Raw genomic sequence first — 22,162 nt, forward strand, 5'->3', positions numbered from 1 at the left:
ATATTTCAAAAGCGAAAACTAAAATTTAAGTTTTTTTAGCTTGAGCAAAAATGGGTCTCGCCTGAGCGAGATTCCCTCTCGCTTAAGTGAAAATGGACCCGAGAGCACCCAATTCTTCACCCCATTTTCGCTTGAACGAGAATTTTCTCGCTTGAGCGAAAATGGGTCTTGCTTGAGCAAGATTCCCTCTCGCTTGAGCGTAAATGGATCTGAGAGCATCCTATTTTTCACCCCCATTTTTGTCTGAGCGATAATTTTTTGCTTGAGCAAAAATAGGTTTGGAACTCATGGTCTAAAGCTAGCGTAAGCGAAAATATCTCGCTTAAGAGAAAAATGCAGAGAAAAACTTCTCAAAAGCGATATATGCATGATCTCACTATAATTTTTACGTTTTAACTTGTATTTTATAAAACCTTTCATATCAAAATAACAATCAATTTGCTCAAAGTTGTACATCATTAAGTTCCTATGTCAACCTATACTCAACCATTCATGATTTTCTAAACCAATTTTAATATCAAGATTCAACCATCAATATGATCAATCTTTACACTTCAAATATATCATAATACAACTCAAATTATTCATATTCAAACATTTACAATATTAAACAAAACACATTTAATAACTTATTCATATCAAATCAACATATACTATACAAAATACACAAAATCAACAATTTCATAGTTTAATTTCAATAATGCATTACTTTACTCCAACAATAAACAATCCTGCAAGAATATTTGAATCGGTGACCACATCACCGCCACATCTAGATCTTCTAACCTAGAGTTCTATTGAAAATTAAAACTAGTTTTCCTTACCTAAGTTTGAGTAGGTGTTCTCATAAAGAGCTTCAATCCTACGGGTCCAAGGATAGCTTAACTTGCATCATAGAATCTTGATCAAAGATCTAACTATATCATTAGGACTATGAACTAGCAGGGACTTATCCTAAAACTCTAAATGTCACATGCAACATACCAACCAAACAATCTAAAGATTAAAAAACGACTCAAAGAAAAATTGAGCAAATATTGAACTTACTCTAATTGAATGTCTGATCAAACAGTTTTATAATCGTTATCAAGGTCCAATGTAGGACTTCAATTGTTAATCTGATGGACGTGAATGTTAGAAACTTAGAGAGAATGTAAAAAAAGTAAAAACGAGATATTTTAAAGAAATAAAGATTTTTTTAAAATAAAATCTGAATAACTAATATTTTTATTTATATAATATTTTCACTTTAACAATAAAATGAATATTCATGTGGTATTTATACCACCTTTATTCTAAATCTATTTTCTAAATTCTAACATAGTCATTCTAAAGATTTTCATTTCAAAACTCAACAGAACTCCTTATTAAGTTATTTTACTGTTATTATTTCAAGCCATAAGTACTCATAAATGAAAAATATTGCAAACAATAACTACAACATGAACCCTTTGAAATACTCTGGAATGCTATAAATGTGTAAAAAAAATGTATTGTAAAGTTTTAGTTAAATGGAGACTCGCATCAAATTATTCAACACAAACTTTTGTAGTTGTTCAAGGCATTTTCATTAAAAAATCCTATACATGCTAAATTCATATTCTACCCGCATATAAGTGAGTTTATAAAATAATATTTAATTTACTATTTTACAAATTAAATATATATTATAAATTAATTATTATTTATAATAAATCAAGTATATGATTATTAATAAATAGAACTTAATATATTAAATTTTATTTTTAATATATTATTTAATTTCAACATGTTGATATAACTATATAATATAAGATATCCATAATAGATTTAATGATAAGAACATAAAAACTTATTTTATTTACTCATAGTGTCATTTTTAGTTTAAACTTTATTCATTTGTTCAATATTTATTATATTCAGCACTTTAATTAAGACTCAAAGAAATTGGAGAATATATATGTTAAAAAATCTAGAGGCAAAGATTTAATTTCCATAAGAAAAGGTAGAATTAATTTGGACAAAATTGTGACTTGTGGGCTCCTCCTTTGAAAGGACGTCCTCAAATATATTGACACTCCTTTGTGCTAAGGATTTTCATTTTTTGTGTTACTTTTTGTAAAGCATTTTTCTATTTTATATGATATTCGTGAACATGAATACTAATATCTGGTATATCTAAAGAAAAAAAATACCAAAAATATAAATATAATAAATGCTACAATATAATAGTAATAAATATTAATAAAGTACAAATGGAAGTGTTAACATACGTCATCACTCCTTTAATAAGCCTACATAGACTAGGATTAACCCTACGGGAGATTTTGAAAGTTTAGGAAAAAGATTATAGCATTTTAATAATGTAAAATACATGTTTTGAAATATTTAAAAATTATTTTCTCATTTTATATAATATAAAAAAATTTATTTAATTTCTTGAATTTCTGCATAATACACTAAGCTGGGTAGGAAAAGATAGGCATTGAAAGAAAATAGAAAGATGAAGGAAGAAGAGAGTAAAAAAAGGATATGATTTTGAGAAAGAAAATTGCATTCCTATTACGTTGCATGACACACATATATAAAGTACAATGAGTTGGGCTTCAGCCAAGATACAAGAGTGGAAGGCCCAAAACTCAATATTCCCCTCAAGCTGGTCAAGCTTGTGAAGAAACCTATGGAAAACATCACTATTAAGTGACTTAGTAAGAAGATCAACAGGTTGATCTTCAATACTTATGGGTAGCAGATTGAAGAGTACTTGTTGAATCCTTTCTCTTATCACATGACAATCTATGTTAATGTGTTTGGTCCTCTAATGAAAGTTGTGTTTTTGGAGGATATGTTTAGCAGGCTGACTATCACAAAAAAGGTTTGATGTGTTGTGAGTGGTGATGTGCAGATCCTCGAGCAAGAAAGTCACCCACTGAACTTCACAACATGTTGGTGGTAACGCACGGTATTCTGCCTCAGAGGAAGATCTTCACACAAGTTCTATTTCTTGGTTTTCCATGAGATTAATGATTCTCCAAGGAAAATGGAGAAAACAGTGGTTGAATAACGAGTCGAGATGCAAGATGCCCAGTCAGAATCACTAAACTCTTTAATCTGAACATTTGTATCTTTCGGATAAAAAATGCCTTGAGAAGGAGAGGATTTTATATATCTGAGAACTCTCTGTGCAGCTTGATGGTGCAGTTTCGTGGGTGCTTGAACAAATTGGCTAAGGCATTGCACAGAGAAACTGATATCAGGTTTTGTGTTTACCAAGTAAAGTAAATGACCAATAATTCTTCGATATGCAGAGATGTCATGCACAACAACTTGCTTAAAATGCTTTTCATTTTTCTTGACCATAGGTGTAGAAACTAGTTTCGCATCAGTCATACCTGCATCAGATAAAATTTCAAGTGCATACTTCCTCTGGAAAATGTGAATCCCTTTCTTTGTTCTAGCAATCTCCAAACCTAAAAAGAATTTTAAATGCCCTAGGTCTTTGATGGCAAAGGCTCCATTCAAAGAATTTTTAACAACTTATATCTCTTTCATGTTATTCCCAACAATTACTATATCATCGACATATATAAGAAGGGTTATAAAAGCATTTTCAATTTTTATGATGAATAGAGAACTGTCTGCTTTTGAATGAGTGAAATTAATTGAGTAAAGAAAGGTAGTAAGTTTATTATACCATTGCTTGCTTGCTTGCTTCAAACCATATAAGGATTTAGTTAAGCGGCAAACCTGATTTTCTTTTTCAGTGGTGATCCCGGGGGGGATGTCCATGTAGACTTTCTTTTGTAACTCGCCATGCAAAAAGGCGTTGTCAACATCTAGCTGTTCAAGGTGTCAGTCCATGATGGAAGCAAATACAAGGATGCATCACAAGCTGGTAAGTCTCGCAACTGGTGAATAGGTCTCCATATAGTCTATTCCTTCTCGTTGAGTATATCCCTTCGCAACAAGTCTTGTCTTGCACCTCTCAATCTTTCCATCAGCTCTTCGTTTTATCTTATATGCCCATTTAAATCAAATAGGAGTTTTGTTTGAAGGAAGATCCATGATTTCCCAAGTTTTGTTGGATTCGAGTGCTTTTATTTCTGATTCCATAGCCTTCAACCATTCAGGGTGTCTCTTTGCTTCTTTATAGTTTTGTGGCTCGATTTGTGATGAAATAAACAAAGTGTAGTTTAGATATTTATCTGATAGCTTGTTATATGAATGACATAATCAAGAGGATAAAGTACCTTCGAGCTTGGAATCTTATTGTACGGTGTAATCATCATTTGATGATGATAATCTTCCAGATAAGGTGTTTTCCTAATCCGTGTGGATCGCATCAGATCATCTTGAATAACAGTGTTCTCATTATGTCTTTGTTCTTCTTGTTCGACGTGACTCTCTTTGGGTTGCTCAATACTATCATGTAGATACTTCATGAAATCATCTCCTTCTTAAGTAACGGGCTAGCTAAGTTGGCAATTTTTATCTTTCAGATGACAGAAACTTGTCTAATAGAAAATAACATTTCTTGAGACATAAATCTCTCTAGAGTGTATGTCTATGACAATATAACCTTTCATTCCTTATTTGTAACCAAGGAAAATTCACTTACGTGCTTTAGGATCAAGCTTGTGCCTGTTTTGTTCCAAAATGGAGGCAAAATACAAGCATCCAAAGATCTTAATATCAGATAAAACAAGCATGCATTTGTACAGAAGTTCATAGGGACTTTTGTTTTGAATTACTGGTGATGGTAAGCAGTTTATCAGATAAACAGAGTGTAAGACAACAAAAGACCAATATGCATTAGGTAGATTTGATTGAAACATAATGCACCGAGTAAAGTTAAGAATATGTTGATGCTTTATTTCCACAATGGAGTTTCGTTGTGGAGTTTCATTACAAGAACTTTGATGTATAATACAATTTTTATCATAGAAATCACTCCATCATAATTCTTTGCCATTATCCGTTCTAATGGTTTTAATATTCTTATCAAATTGGTTCTTAACATGAGTAACAAAATGTTGCAAAAGATCTCTGGTTTCACTCTTATTTTTCATAAGATGGACCTACGTATGTCTACTAAAGTCATCCATAATGGTTAAGAAGTACCTGTGACCTTGAATGGAAGGAATACCAAAATGACCCCATATATCAATGTGAATTAGATCAAAAACAAATTTACTAAAACTTTTGCTAAGCTAAAAAGGCAATTTATGTTGCTTTGCAAGATGGCAGGGAGAGCAAACATTTTCATGATTGAAATGTATATCATTGTGAGTTTTGGTTAAATGTTCTAAGACCTTATTCGAAGGATGGCCCATCCTACAGTGCCGAATATCAAGTTTTTCAGCAGTTTTAGAAACAACTTCATTAAGCACGGAGTAAACAAGGCTATCTTTCTTATATGCATGCATGTGATAATGTCCATCATTGATTTCAGTTTGACCAATCGTCTTCAAGGTAGGTCTTTCCTGTACTGACAAGCATCATGTGTAAAAACAATTTGACGCTTCAAAGATTTCGTTAGATTTTGCGCAGATATTATGTTTAACATGAATTCAGGTATGTACAAAACATCATGCAAAATAATATCTTTGGTTAGAAAAACAGTTCCAAAACAAAAAGTGCAGTGACCTTTTGATTGTTAGGAAGCTTAACCCTTATTGGTTTTATTTTGTAGTAATTTGTGAAAGCAGAGATGGAGCAAGCCATATGATCTGTGGCTCCGGTATAAAGAATCTAGTAATTCATACCTTTTTTACCTGTGTTTTTGTCTGTTGCTGAGGAATCTTCTTTGGTGTTGTTAAGCCTTTTCTTTTCCTTTTGAATTCTGAATCATATCTAGAAGATGTTGAAGTTGCTCAGAATTGATAGCTTTAAAGCTTTGCTCATTGATAGTGTCATTGGATACATATTTTCCTCTCTCGCTCTCATAGTCTCTATCTTCTTCAGTAGTGCTTGCATTGTAGTTAACTCTCTTCTTCATCCAGGGTGGGTACCCATGCTTTGAGTAGCACTCGCCTGAGCTGTGGTTCATTTTGTGACAAAATGAACACGGCTTTCAATATCCTTTTCTCTTCCTTTTCCGTAGTTGCGTCAGCCTTGCCCATGGTTACTGGTTTTATTGGTTCTTTGATGTTGTTGATCAGTACTATTGGCTAAAATCTTTGTATCCATTCCTATACTTTCACTCAAGTGTCTTTCTTGTTGTAGAACCAAAGAGAAGACTTTGTTAATAGGGTTTTTGACCATGATGAGGTTATTTTTTTTTGCTTTTTACCAAAATGGGGTATGTTTAAAAAAATTACAAATTTAGGCAAGTCGTGTCAATTCGACACGACTTCATATGCACAAATCGTCCCAATTAGGCACGACTTCTACCTTGTCATACTGAAGTCATGTCAACTTGTCACGACTTCTGCCAAACCTGTTAATACCTGGAAAAGGTTTTGTTAATAAGATATATGTTTTGATAACATTGTAAGCTTCTCCCAAACCTTCCAAGAAACTCATAACACGTTGTGAATCTTTATAACTGTCATGATCTTCATCATATCGCAACTACATTTTGCTTTACAAGAGTAGTTCGATAGTCGCGGTAAAGAATCTGATTCTTTCCACAAGATTTTGGAGTAAGTATAATATTTTGTTATGCTTCTTTCTCCCTACTTAATAGAAAAAATATATAAGCTAAATTTGTTTCTTATTATTATCTAAATAAAATTTATTTTAATAAACACACTTTTGGTGAAAAAAAAGTATCAAGCAGAACTCACTACGATGAACTCGTATTTTTTAAAAACATGAGTTCATATTATACTTTGGATTGAAACCTTCCTTGGCAAACTTTGATCAACTGAAACTATTCTGAAAAAAAATTAAACGTAACACGTACCGAGGCAATAAATGGATACCATGCAATGCTAAAGTTATTTAATTTAATATAAAAATTGCCCAGTTTATGAATTTTTGCGGTACAGTTTAATATTATGTATATGAAGCTATATCCTGTAGCTGTAATGTAATTATAACGACAAAAAAAGTAGAGTGAATAAGATGTACGAATGAAAATTTTCTTTGTTTACCCAAAAAAAAAATCTTTGAAACACTCTTCATGATGAGCAGAAATTACTTTTTTTTCAGGTATTCATTGTGCAAAACAATTGACTGAGATCACAATCAGTTATTGGATTTTTACCCCTAAAACTTGTCATGTCATTTAACCAAATAGGACCCTCAATTGAATAATTTGAGTTGAAAAAAATGACCCCTTAACTACACTTCATTGAAGATGGCCCATAGGTATCCCTTTCAATGGAGAGGCCATCATCACCTTTGGAGCCTCTATCCTCTTAAGGACAAACTTTAATTATCCACGCAAGCCAAGGGGCCCAACCTTATTAACAAGGTGTTAATCCAATTCATTGTAATAATTGTTGGGTCAACCACCCTAATTGCAACATAGGTTTCACATGTCTCTTGTCAATTTCTGCTATGCTTTATAGGTCATTTTAAAGATACCCTACCAACTAATGACTAATCTTTGTCCCTAATAAAAGAAAGTTTTGGTCATTATAGTTATAATGTTGTGTTAGTCAACAATAAAACAAAATAGCATTTTGTGCCAAATTTATAAAGTTCTACATCAGAAATTGCCTTGCACATTATTATTATTGTTCTTCCTTTTTCCTCAAAACCAATACAATCAATCATACCCCTTGTTATCATTACATGTTCCTCACAAAAGATGGTGTTGAAAATCATTGCCATATTCGTAAACCCTTTTCTAATTTGCACTGTTTAATATTCCAATCCCCTTGCCTTTTTCTATTTGTTTATGCATCTAATCTAGCCACTCTCTGGTTCATCATTGAATCTGATTCTTTCATGCATTGTCTATCCATACAAACGATGCAACAACCAACTTATGAATTTCAACTTGTTTTACATACATATGTGCAAACACTCACTTGTTTCTTTGAAAATTGTACCTCTTTTCTTGTTCATGAAAAATGGTAGCACAAAGTTGACCCCCAAAGAAAAATGGTTGCAAAATAGGGGCATTATTACCTCCACACATAAAGCAAAGTCCCCAAAGCTCAAACGTTTTTGGCCCACAACAAGCTTCATGTCTCCATTCCCTACTTCTCCCTCATCAAACGCTATTTTTCCATCTTGGTCCCCTTTAAGCCAATCAACCCGTGAGCTTGTGGTCCCATAGCCAAGTCGATTCAAATGTGGATTCATTGAAGTAAGCAATCCACTTCAACCATCAACGGATCAAATGTAGTAGGAATTGCCCAAAATACATTCAATCAACAACTCCTGTCTCACCACATGTAAAAATAATTATTCAAATCCTCATCCCCTAGTTTTGGGACTACCCTACACATTTTATCCATCCACAAATCTTAGGTACTTCACCCCACTTGTTGATATAAGTTACATAAACTACACTAATTGAAATTATGAAGTGGCAAGGGAACTATCTAAAGATTTTTTCATTAGAACATTGAAATAAGATAAATTGGATTGTACATGAAAAGAAACTGATAATTCACATTATGCTGTGGCAATATATTACAATCAGAAACATGAAGGGCATGTTCCACAACTTTTTACTCCACCCCATTTGTTCTTTTACACCCCACAATCCTATTTTCATCACTCCACTTGATCATACCAAAATAAAACATAGATATCTATCTATCTATATCTATCTCAGTTGTGACGGTGATGGACACACTCAGCTGGCGTGACTGGGAACCTAGCAGTGTCAGAGCAATAGTCATAGAAGATGTGTCTGGCCCTAACCCACATAAGCTGATGGCTCTGGTGCAAGTTCAGTTCTGCCAAATTTGGCTCATCCCACCAATATTTCTTACCCACACTGCTACTGCACCGTTTAGAGTTATCCGTTGCAGCCACTGACACAGGGCATTCACAAGCATTGATTTCAAAGTTCTTGAAGGTGGCAAAGAAGGGTGCGTGGCTCCAATTCGTCTTCACACGGCCACCCTGGGTGGCCCAATCGTCAGCATTCCATATAGAACTGTACACACCCATGGGTTGGTCTTTCGGATAAGGGATTCCCTTGTGCTCCATGTTTGTGTGCACTCTTATTGGCGTTTCATCCACCAAAAACCTGATCATGTAAAAAACAATAAGTTTCAACCAGAGAATGTAACAGTTTTGGTTCACCAAATGAACAAGGTAAATTTGATTCGATTTATATTTGTATGTACGACATGCAAAAATTAAAGCGCATGGGAACATATGTACGTAAATATTCTTCTAATGACTCGTGAATTGCCCAAGATTCCTTTCTTTCTTTTCATGGGTTTCCCCAATGGGTACACAGTGAAAACAAGTCTGTGATGGCTCAACCACAGTAGAGGAAAAAGCACGCCATTTCAAGTTTTCTTTACAACTTTATCCAGAGACTTTGTGAAGCATTATTCCCTCTCTAAAGTCAATTTTTTCATATATATATATTACAGTAAAGTTACACTTAATGCAATGTACAAGAATTAAGAAGGGGAATGGGTGCTTACACAACTTGACGCTGATTCCAGAAGATAGAGTATGTGTGGAAATCCTTGGTAGGGTCGAACCAAAGGTTAAGTCTCTGTTCCCTGTTGCCCACTCCGTTCACATACAGGTTAGTTTGGACTGAGTATGGTTCCCCTGTGGTGTTGCCTAGAAACTCAAAATCAAACTCGTTGTGGTTTGGACCCTCCGATGACATCTACATCAAATCAATAATCACCGTGTCAGACTCATTCAGATTCCTCAATTATTGAAACCAAAAAAAAGTGAAAAAGTCTATTCAACCATAGAATAATTCATGACTATTAGGTTGATCGTGGTGAAAGTAAAGTTCCCCAGCAGAATTTAACCAAGCATTGGTTCTTAGATTGAAAAGAAGGGACAAAAGTAATGAATGCGAATATTAATTGGATGGAAAGTAGATCACGAGGGTAAATGATAGTAGGCAGCTGCCACTGATGGATGCGTTAATATTCTTTCCATGGATAACCAAAACAAAAAAAAGTTGCACAAAAGAAATACATTGTTTACATTGATTTCAATTGAATGCATTAATTAAAGTCCCAGAGGTAGACCATCTCCATAGATGACTGATGATGAAGAGTTAACCCCACATAGTGAAGCTAATAGTATTACTATTCATGATTGATTGATTTTTGTTATATCAAGTGAATACTAACAACAATCAACATATCATAATAAGAAAACTGATAATAACTTACTAAGAATAATTTTGTTCACTTACATAGAAAGCAGTAACAGTCCCAGCAGAGTCACCTTCCACCAGCTTAAGCTGGATGGTCACTTTCCCATACATATACTTGCTTTTGGATCCAAAACCAGCTCCTGAAAATGTCCCACTCAATATTAATGACACAAAAAACACCATTTTTTCTCCACAAGGAAACATCATAATGTCATTATTGTTGGGTTGTTCATTAGGAGATCAATTAGTCAAAGATCATGACTTTGAGGCTAACAAAGACAACATTTTAGGATGTTAAAAGAAACAGAAGAAAAAAACAGTGGTTTTACCAGAATAATTGTCAAGTTTGATTTTGAGGAGATCTCCTTCGTGAACGAAGTGATCAAAAGCCCAACTTGGTTGAAAAAGTTTATCAAAGTTGGAGGTGGAAGGCACGGCATTAGCCACCCCCACAACCAACATAAGACCCACAAACAATCCTAAGGAGCGAAACATCCTTAAAAGGGAGCAGAAGAGCATGGGGAGAGCAGAGTGAAAGTTCTGAAAACACTGAGTGGAGAAGAGAGTTGGAAGTGAGAAGGGTTTTATAGCCAAAATGTGTTTGAAAGTGGCTTGTGAGATAAGCTTGTGTTGCATTCCCAACGTACACATCATGGAGGAGTGTGCCACATCAGCCTGCCAGGGTGGATTTCAAATACCAAGAAAAAGACATAAAAGATGATGTGGTGCGTGGCGAATGGTGCCGCTTAGTATGCCATGTAACAGCTGGCAAAAGCTGTTCACTCTTGAAGCTCCACTGGGCACCCACTCCACTGTCACAACATAACACTTTCTTTAATCAAATTCAAAAACACTACCATCATCATCAGTAACCAACATTTGAGTGAGAAAACAACAAATGAGAGTGGTTTCAAGGATTATTAGAATTAAGCAAAGAAGTGGGAGAAGATGTGAAATGGGAGTGTATTAATTTATCATAAATGGCCTAGAGAGTAGAGAGTGTGGATGGATGGTACAGAATGGGTAGATATGGAAAAAATGGTGCAGAGCCATAAAATGATGTGGTGTTGTTGGATGGATAAAGAAGGTGATGGTGGCGATCCAGCTGTCATTGCTAGTACAAGTTTGAAAATCTCTGCCATGCACCATCACAACCTTCTTTTGTTACAACCACGCGCCTGTCTTACAATCTTGTGTCTCAACTTTCGAGTTCATCAAATTTTCATGTTGGATATTTTGGAATGCAAATCTGTTTCTCTGCATTTATCTATTATCTACATTGAAGAGATAATATCAAAACAAAAATAAAAGGTATATTGCTATTAAAATAGATAAATTTCCATAGCTATTAAAAGTGCAAATAAATTTGGAGATTTTACAGAAATAGAAAATATACAAATGTGGTGGTTAAAATTGTGGTCTTCACTATATTTTGTTTGTGTATGGATGTTGCCATTGCTGACAGCGTTACCAGCTGGAGTATTCGAAAACGCACTTACTCAAAGGCCCCGCTTCTTAAAGTTTTTTAATCTATAGGTTAAAGTAATTAGTAATTTAAAATGATTATATTGTCATAAACTCGTTTAACGATAGTAATATTCGTTCATTAATTATATCATCCAATTGCACGTGCAACAGCATTACCCATGCACTTAATACTAAATTATTATTAGTCAGAATTAGGTTTGGATAATTATTATTTTTTTAAATTTAAACCTTATTCAATATGGACTACTGTTCTATTATTATTTTTTTCTCGCAATTTATCACTTGTTTTAGTTTTTGCATTCATATATCTGTAATCTAAACACGTGAGAAAAGTGAGAGAAAAGGGATAGAGCCTATTTGGTGGTCCAATTAAATTATACGGTCCTCTGTAACATACATTCTTTATTTTTCGAAAATTGATAAATTTAATTTTAGGTTTAAAAAAAACAATGCACTTTTAATTTTAAAACACAACACTCTTATATAACTAAGTAATTAAAATAAAATTTTAATTACAGATGCCCAAGTTGCAACTTTCAACCCCATTCATTTTATAACTAAGAACTGCACGACTTGTCTCAATCATTTCAAAAATTGAAAGATATGTTTTTAAATTATTTGTAGTTGAATTTGTTTATTTTCTAAATATTTGTTTCATAGATTACTTAGTTTTACTGGACGATGTTATCATTTGTTCTAATTCTTCTTTCTTCAAATGGAATTGATCCTATAGAAGTAAAACTCTCCATGGATGACTAGACTCTTCACATTTCTATCTAACTTGTTTTTATATCTTTGAGATTCTTACACATTTATACAAATGAAGTAATTTTACACCAATTTTACATAAATAAATAAATTCAAAAAATATTACACATTTAAGAAAATTCTATTCAAAGAGTATGATTTTATTCTTCTAAAAAAAGTTCTCATTTAAAAAAATTGTTGTACAAAAAAGTTCACGATTTTAATTTAAAGTAAATACATATTTTTTTAAGTGAAATCTTACTGGATTCAAAGACATGTATTATTAAAGACATGTGTATTATTAGTAAGATTATATTGGTATTCAACCTAAATCTCCAATAATCAATAAAAATTTGAAGAAATATAAGTTTATACGAATATATTAGTAAAGAAAAGAATAATTACAATGCTGAAAAGGTAATGTACGGGAATGAACAAGTGCGATCAACACAGACTCGAGATTGCAGAAAAAAAATCATGCTTTCTCTCAATTTGATAATAAAAATATATATAATCATTCTCACCCTAACCCATCTTATAGTGTACACTTCCTTTCTTCACAAATCTAAAAATAGAACCTCATTTTTTTTAAATTTTGACTTCATCTTTCCTTTCGGATTCTTCTATACTGGCAGATATTCCATGTGAATTCCACATTCTATTAGAAAAATATTTTTAGAAATTTACGAATTTAGCAAACAATATTTATAATAGTAATAACATATAAATGAATCAAGAAATATGTGCTTTTGCCAAGAGACAGTAGTGTACAATAATTGTACGGGTCGTAATTGAGGTAATTTTTTATGAAGAGTTGCTCAGATCCAGAAACTATAACTTTCACTTTAATATTACTATCGTCTGGCAAAAGTTTCAGTCCCCAACTTATTTTATTATTCAACACTCACAACTTCCATTTTCAGTACAAACCCCATTACAATATTTCAAATAACCCTGTCAAAAATATCATAACTAATAATATTGTACCATTCTTTTATAATATAGTGCTAAAATTAAGACACGCCTGCATAATTATTGTATAAGCTCAAAATTCTATTTGTGTCATTGAAGTTTACTAGAAACCTTTTGAAAAGAATGAAATTGCAAATTATTTTCAGGATTGAGAGGTGAGAGATGAGATGAGTGATTATTACTGAAAGGGGAGTTTTGAGTTTTCAGCATGAGTGATTGTGAGTTGAATGCTGCATTGATGGTTTCTTGTAGCATATGAGTGTTGGTTTGTGAAAGTGTGTGTGTGAGGGGAGGTGAGAAGAAGAAAGGTGAAAATATTAATTATTACTGTGATGTAGAGAAGAGAGGAAGAAGGAAATGAATGGGAAAATTTGGAAAATTGTGTGAGAAGAGGGTAAGGGCCCAGTTTTAATTTTACTTGTGGGAATAGGCTTCCCTTTTCAGCATTCACTGCTGTACTGTTGTGTTGTGTACTGTCTTCCCTCCATCACGCCAGCACTGCATAATTGCAGTTGCTTTCTTCTGCAGAACACTATCAGACCTTCAACTCCATCAAATCTCTTCACTAATAAACCTTTTCCAAAAACAATCCCAAAAAACAAACGTTTCTCAAATTATTTACTTTATCCATTTGTTGTGTTTGTTGTTACCTATCCAATGAATCACTTGAAAAAGAAATGCATAACTTTATTTCATAATAAAATACTATATTTAAATGAGTTAATAAGTATATCAGGTAAAAAATATTATGAAATAAGTTGTTAAAATATTATAACTTGAAATCGACTCCTGAATTTGAATATTTTTTATTTTTAATAATTTATAAAAACTTAAATTTATTTATCTATATCATTATAAGTATAATTATATTATATATATTTATGAATATATAAATATCATTTATAAATGATATTATAAAAATAGTTATTTTATCATTCAAAAATCATAAGAATAACACACATATATGATAAAAGTAACAAAAATAATCTTTAATGAGTTGTGTGTATGTGTGCATATATATATATATATATATATATATTAATATATTAATATATATTATAAATTATTGTTGTTCATAATATTTACCATTGTGATTATTGATGTTGTCCTTTCATTTGCATTTATAGTAAAAAATTTAAATTGGAAGACTAAAACATGCATGCTCTGTTCTCTTGTTATATATTGTTGTATATAGTATTGTGTCTCATCATCTAAATCAATATAAAATTTACATTTATTTGGAAGTGAGGAGGAAAAACTCAGGATAAAAGAATAGTTAATATTCATATTTTATATATTAAAATTAAAGGAAAAATAAATTTAAAATGTAATAGTAATATGTGTATATTATATATATATATATATATATATATAATTTTTTTTATTTTAAAAACACTAGAAAACAAAAATGTATTGTATGGAATTTTGATTTGTAAAACAAAGTTCGAATTTAATAATTATTTTGACAATTGTTTGACTTACAGAATTGTTGTTTCAAAAGAGTTTAATGGTAAAACAATATTTTCAATTTAACGGCATAATTTTTTTTATACTTCCCGTAATTTTAGTCTTATTCCTTGGAAAAAATTTATTTGACATCACAGTAAATATATAAACTTAACAATACATTATAATAATATAATAATATTTTAAAATAAAAAATAAATTAAATATAATTAAAATATTATTATATTAATTTGTTGACTTATTTACTGTTTATGGTGTTATATTACCACTCTATTCTCCCTACTGTGTAAACGGGTAGAATATGTCTAAATTCATTCTTTAAGTTACTATATTTACTATATTTTATTAACGCCATTTATATTTACATTGGATTCTTTATTCTTAGACTTTTTAATATAAAATTTAAATTCAAAATCTTATTTAAATAGGGTATTTACAATTTGGGTTGATGAATGATATAATTCTAATTGATTTGTTAAAAAATATCTTCTATCTATTCATAGTGCTAAAATTAAATTTATTTTTAAATATTATTATAGTGGAAATATATTTTTTAGATGTATTTACAAATGTGATTACAGTCTTAATTTATAGTCGGTTTATAACCTAATTAAGAAAAGAAATAATAGGTAATTAAAGCAATAAATAATAGGTAATTAAAGCTATACCAATCAAATCAAATTATTGTCCTAATAAATAGAATGAAATTTACACTTATTTATAAAATAATTATGCAACACTCCCACAACCTTTGTATATCTATCATTCCCAACTTGCACGTAAGATCTTTGAACTGTTTGTAGGAAGTTCCTTAGTAAACATATCCTCCAATTGGAGTCTTGAAGGGATGTATTTGGTGGTTATAAGACCATTATCCAACTTCTCCTTAATGAAAAGTCGGTTCAACTCTATGTGTTTTATTCGGTCATGTTGAAGTTCATTGTGTGCAATACTGATGACGGACTTATTATCACACATCAAATTCATAGGAGCTTCATATTTTATTTTCAAATCATCGATTATGATCTTCATCCATAATAATTCACAAACCCCTTGAACCATGACTTTAAATTTTGCTTATGCACTTGATCTTGCAACTACATTTTGTTTCTTGCTCCCCCATGTCACCAAATTTTCACCCAGGAACATGCAATAGCATGTGGTGGATCTCCTTTCAACAATTGATCTTGCATAATCAACATCAATATATATTTTCATGGATAAGTTTTCCCTTTTTTTTAATAACAATAATTTCCCGTGAGAAGCTTTTAAGTATTGAATAATTCTATTTACTGCTTGCAAGTGTCTTTCTCTTTGATCATGCATGAATTGGCTAACCAAACTAACTGCATAAGTTATGTCTGGCCTAATGTGTGATAGATAAATGATTTTTCCCACAAGTATTTGATATTGTGTCTTCTCCACCTTTGAATTTTCCTCATCATTCCCAATCATATGATTTTGCTCTATTGGCACTTCAATGGTCTTGCAATCCAACTTACCAGTCTCTTTGAGGAGATAAATGATGTATTTTCTTTGAGAAATAAAGATGTCATGTCTAAACCTCTATCCCAAGGAAGTACTTCAGCTTCCCAAGATCCTTCATCTCAAATTGAGTAGTCAGTCTCTCCCTCAAAGTTTGTTTTTCAATTTCATCATCACTTGTAATAATCATATCTACATAGACCAAAAGTAAAGTGAGTTTACCATTTTGAGAATGTTTTATAAACAGAGTATGGTCACCTTGGCTTTGCCGGTACCCCAAAGATACCATAGCTTGAGTAAGCCTTCCAAACCAAGCACGAGGTGTTTGTTTAAAACCATATAGGGCCTTTTTAAGTCTACACACCTTATTCCCTTCATCAATAGCACCATAACTAGGTGGAATTTCCATGTATACTTCTTTCTCCAAGCTTCCATGCAAGAAGCCATTTTTAATATCAAATTGATGTATCGCCCAACCAAAGTGTGCTATCAGGGAAAGAATAATCTTGATTGTATTCATTTTTGCCACTAGAGCAAAAGTCTTCTCATAATCGATCCCATAGGTTTGAGTATACCCTTTTGCAACTAACCTTGCTTTATACCGATCCAGTCTGCCATTAGACTTATACTTAACTGTGTATATACCTACAACCCATTGTCTTCTTATCTTTTGGTCTCTCTACAACCTTCTAAGTCTCATTCCTTTCTAATGCTCTCATTTTTTTTATTCATGGCTCGAATCCAATTCTCATCTTTTAAGGCTTCTTGTATGGATGTATGGATTCTGATAGAATCAATAGTTGAAAGAAAACTCTGGTGCTGCATAGAAAGTTTTTCTATAAACACAAATTGGGATATAGGATATTTAGCACAAGATCTTTTTTCTTTTCTCAATAAAATAGATAAATCATTTAGGTTAGGTTCAAAAGCAGTATTTAAGGTGTTCTCAAGAGTCTTACATGTATGAGTTCTTACATTCGGTTTGGACAATTGAAGTTGTTGTTCGTCCAGGACAAATTCTTGTTGCCTTCGTTGATAATATTTTTCAAAATATTTGTCCTCATTATTCTTCTCTGGTAATGATGTTGGTGCAGGGTCTTTGTCATCCTCCCTAAGAATGAAATCATGCAACAAAAGAAAAGATAACAACTCAAGAACCTCAATTTCTTGAATACTCCCCCCTCTGAAGTTGAGAGCTAGGAAAGAAAGAATCTATTTCATGAAATATGACATTCTTGGAAACATAGACATACGACTTTGAGGGTGATAACATTTGTACCCCTTTTTGTTGGGGGGCATAACCGATGAAGACACTTTTGATGATGCGAGGGTCTAATTTACCCCGATAAGACCTATGAACATGGACAAAAGCAGAACAACCAAAGACATGATTCTGAAGACTATGCAACATGGGAATAAAAGGATAGAATGTGGTCATAAGCTGAATAAGAGTAACACCCTATAAAACTTGAGAGGATAATATATAAATCAAATAAATGGCAGTCAGATTTGCCTTCCCCTAGTAAGATCTAGGAACAGACGTTTGGAAAAGTAAAGCTCTAGTAACATCAAGGAGATGTCGATTTTTCCTTTCAACAATCCCATTTTTTTGAGGATTTTCCACACAAGTTAATTCATGAACAACTACATTTTTCTGAAGGAACTTAGAAAGGTTTTGGTTCACATATTCTCTTCCATTATCAGAACGCAATCTCTTAATTGGACTTTCAAATTGTATTTGAATCATTTTGTAAAAATTTACTAAGAAGTGAAAAACTTCAGACTTATCTTTCATGAGGAATATTCAGGTAACCTGAGTACAATCATCAATAAATAAAACAAACCATTTTTCACCCGAGATATTAGGAATAGGTGAAGGTCCCCATATACCTGAATGAATAAGATCAAAATGTTTAGAACTTTTATTACCATTGGGATGAAAGATTGTCTGATAGTGTTTAACAAACTGACAAACATCACAATGAAAAGACTCAACAAACACTTTATATTCACACAAAAAAAAGTTCACCAATTTTTTTTTGGCTGCTAGTGGCAGTTTTCGGTGGTTGGGAGCAAAGACGGTCAATGGAAGTGGCAGTCAGAGTCACAATCAATGGTGCAAGGTGGTGGTCAATGAAGAAAAGAGAAGAAAGAATTTTTTTTTTGCAGCAATTAAGGCTTCTCAGAAAAAAATAATTGTTGTCATGAAGATTGTCCAGACAAATAATTGCAACAATGAGAACACCTAAAAAATAGAAATAAATGAAAAATATATTTTTGAGATGCATTTACAAATATGATTACAGTCTCCATTTATATACGATTTTATAACCTAATTAAGAAAAAAAAACTAATAGGTAATGAAAGCAAGAAATAATCAGTAATTAAAGTTATACAAATAAAATCACTCAAAGATATCAAATTTGTTCTAATAAATAGAGAATGAAATTTGCACTTAATTATGGAATAATTATCTCCTAATTATACAAATTTTTTTATTATTATTGATGTTAATATGTTGTCTCTTATTTATAATAAATGTAGTGTATATTTTATACTTTGTTTTCTATTTATAAGAATCGATTACTTCACTATGATTAACAAAAAAGTTATTTAAAAACTAAATTTATATTTTTATTCAAAAACTAATTAAAATTATCATTAGTACTCCTCTCTTTTAATATTTGTAAATATAATAGTCATTTAGGATTATTTTAGTTTAGAATTGGTTGATGTCAAGAACATTATAGATTAGATTTTATAAAAAAAAATAAAAAAATACTACTTTTGAATGACTAAATACGCACTCCTGAATTCTTTATACTTGAAGAAGTCTGCGAAATTCATGTGAATGACTTTAATCTTCTTTTTAAATGAGACATGGGAAGAAAAAGAATAAGGAAAATTGACATATTTTCAAGGGCGGTGAAGATAAAAAAAGAGTAAAGTTGACTAAGGAAAATAAGATTGTACTAAAAGCTGAAAATAACATTTCACTACTAAAGCTTAGAAAAATGAAGTCCTAGCTGATATTAAATTGTTTAAGTCAAAAAGACTTCAAAATAAGATAGATTCACTGAAGACCTTATCAACATTATTGATTAGTGGCACTAAACAAGATCTTAAACTATCACGGGCATTCAAAAGACGAATCTAAATTTTGTTTTAAGTCAAAAAAATAAGTCATAACAATTTTAAATTGTTTTTATTCCATGCAGCAGAATAATATCTCATACTTTTTGTTGTTTGGCTAGACATGAAATATCAAAGAAAAAACAATGGTCATCTAAGATCTTAAGGATTATCCAATAACAAAGAATCAAAGAATTGGTGTTGTAAATGGATAGAAGAGAAAATAATGATAATAAAGTGAATTACATTAATAATTTTGAGATTTTATGAAATTATATAAGTCTTTATATAATTTTATGAAATTACCTTTACTTTCAAAAAACATTACATAATTTTATTGAAAACAATATATTATGTGTCACTAGAAAGGAGATTAATGCAGGTATTAAAAGAGTGAAAGACACTTATTTTCATTGTATATTGATGAGAAACAGGCATATTTTAGTTAACAAGATTTGTCTAGGTGGTGAATAACAAATTCATTATTCTAGAAGGAATGAATTGCTATCAATGTGAAAATTTTCCTAATAGATATAAACTATGAATACTTTTTAATCTCGAAGTTTGTCTTCATTTTGATGAATTTTTGTCTAATTTTTTTTTAAAGACAAAGGATAACCTTATTCTTTTAGCTTAACTTTGGAGACAATCATTAATGATTTTTTTTCATTAATTTATTGTGATTCTAATTTGAATGTATGAATAAGTAGTTAAAAATAAGCGAAGAATCTATTGTGAAGAGGTTATTTTCTTATGAAGGTTTTTAAGTTTTCTTATTTAAAATCAAAGTCAAGGATGAGAAATTTGTTAATGATGATTCTTATAGTTAATCTTAGTTGATTTTATTTTTCAGTCAAAATTTATCCAAAAGAAACTCAACATTAATAAAACCTTTTTTCAATTCATATTAATTGAGATTGTTTTTAGTTAATGTTGACCAAGTTATTTATGTCAATATTAATTAATGTTATTTCTTGTTGGTTATGATTTTTTTTTTCAACTTCGATGTTGGCTGAAAAATTTGCTAGCTGATGGGAAAAAAATCATAATAATTTATATTGGTTTAAAGTTTTCTAAATTAATATTAAAAAGATTTAACAAATTATTGTTAAAGAATAAATGTCGATGGAAAAATTATAATTACTACCAACATCATTAATGAATATAAGTATGATAAGCATTAATAAAAAATAAAATTATATTTATAAAATATATCGACAATGATCGACAATACTCTCACTCAAATGAAAATTAGCATGATGAACGTGAATAAAAAGAATTCCTCTCATTATTAATAAAAAAAATAGTATTAATTGGCAATGATCAATGTGAATAAAAAAAATTCCTCTAAATATTAAAAAAAATAAAATCTTAATTGACATCAACAATGTTTCGGTCTCCATCAAGTAAATCCTAACCAAAATTTAATTGAATAAAAAATAAAAAATAAATATAAATGTAATAATATGAAAAATTTTAAACTTTTTTTAAGTAAAACATAAAAGTTTCTATTTAAAGTAATCTAATTATTCTTGTAAAATTTTAATTTTTTTTAAAACCATGTATAAAAATAGTGAATTTTAAAATAAATTGTTTTTTTATAAAAATGTCATTTAAATTTGGTTTTTATTTTTTATTTTAGCATGAAGAAGTCTCGTATATGAAGCTCGGACACTCCTCTTAAATGGTGTGTCCGTGTCGGACACACGTATCGGACACCAACACCCGTACGACACGTATTGGTGAAATGTCCAATTCAAAAAATATTTGTTGGATTTTTGACAATTCTAACATGGATTTAATATAATTTTAAAATGGAGAAATACATTAATTTTCTAAAAATTCAAATTTATTGTATAAATTTTTATAATGATTATAAAATTAAGGAACAAATCTTTTTGAAGCGGTGATGAAAAAACATCTTTCTACTAAAAGAAATTGAAACATACTTAGTGCTAATAAATCTATATTATTAATTTATATAATTTATAATTATATAATTTACAATTATGATAAATTTAAATTTAATTAGAAAATATTATTGAATATGGACCTGTAACATTTTGAAAAAAAGAAGAAGAAGTTATTTAGGAGAGATTCCCACCTTGTGAGTCTCACAATTTCTTGTTTGTGATTAATAAATAAATTATATATATATATATATAATATATATATATATATATATATAACTTAATTTACAACAATAAATGAAAAATTCAATTAATAGATCATTAGTTTATAACAATAAATGTAAGAAAGATTTTCAAATTCAATGAATATATGCAAAGATTAATTTTTAATTTCGTATTTTGACTATAAACTTTACGTGTGTAAACTGAAATTGATATAGCCTCGCGTCAATTAAAACGTCAAATGAAACTGCCCATATTTTAAATTTTGAAAATATTTAAAATTCTGAAAATTTAATACAGTACTGTAAATTTTATTTCAACTTGTAAATAATTTTAATTTTAACAAATAATTTAAAAGACATAACAAAACCCTAAATTAATTAATGTGGTTGGAATTCGACTATACATGGCTGTGCTTCAATCTAATAATGTAAACAATTGTTGCTGCAAAAAATTAAGTAACAGTTTAGGCTGTTCGAATATGAAAAATACC

General features: G+C 30.6%; 1 protein-coding gene across 1 annotated transcript; it reads right to left on the bottom strand.

Moving 5' to 3' along the window:
• Positions 1-8,530: 8,530 nt before the first annotated feature.
• On the bottom strand, positions 8,531-11,189 carry LOC137818267 (xyloglucan endotransglucosylase protein 6). The gene is made up of 4 exons (XM_068621575.2): positions 10,576-11,189; positions 10,286-10,386; positions 9,546-9,739; positions 8,531-9,136 (listed from the first exon to the last, which is right to left on the bottom strand). Exons 1-4 carry the CDS (start codon positions 10,898-10,900, stop codon positions 8,713-8,715), a joined length of 1,044 nt encoding a protein of 347 aa, XP_068477676.2. The 5' UTR covers positions 10,901-11,189; the 3' UTR covers positions 8,531-8,712.
• Between the last annotated feature and the right edge of the window lie 10,973 nt (positions 11,190-22,162).

Source organism: Phaseolus vulgaris, chromosome 11 (assembly GCF_051622355.1).
Source record: "Phaseolus vulgaris cultivar YP4 chromosome 11, ASM5162235v1, whole genome shotgun sequence".
In the NCBI taxonomy this organism is placed as follows: Eukaryota; Viridiplantae; Streptophyta; class Magnoliopsida; order Fabales; family Fabaceae; genus Phaseolus; species Phaseolus vulgaris.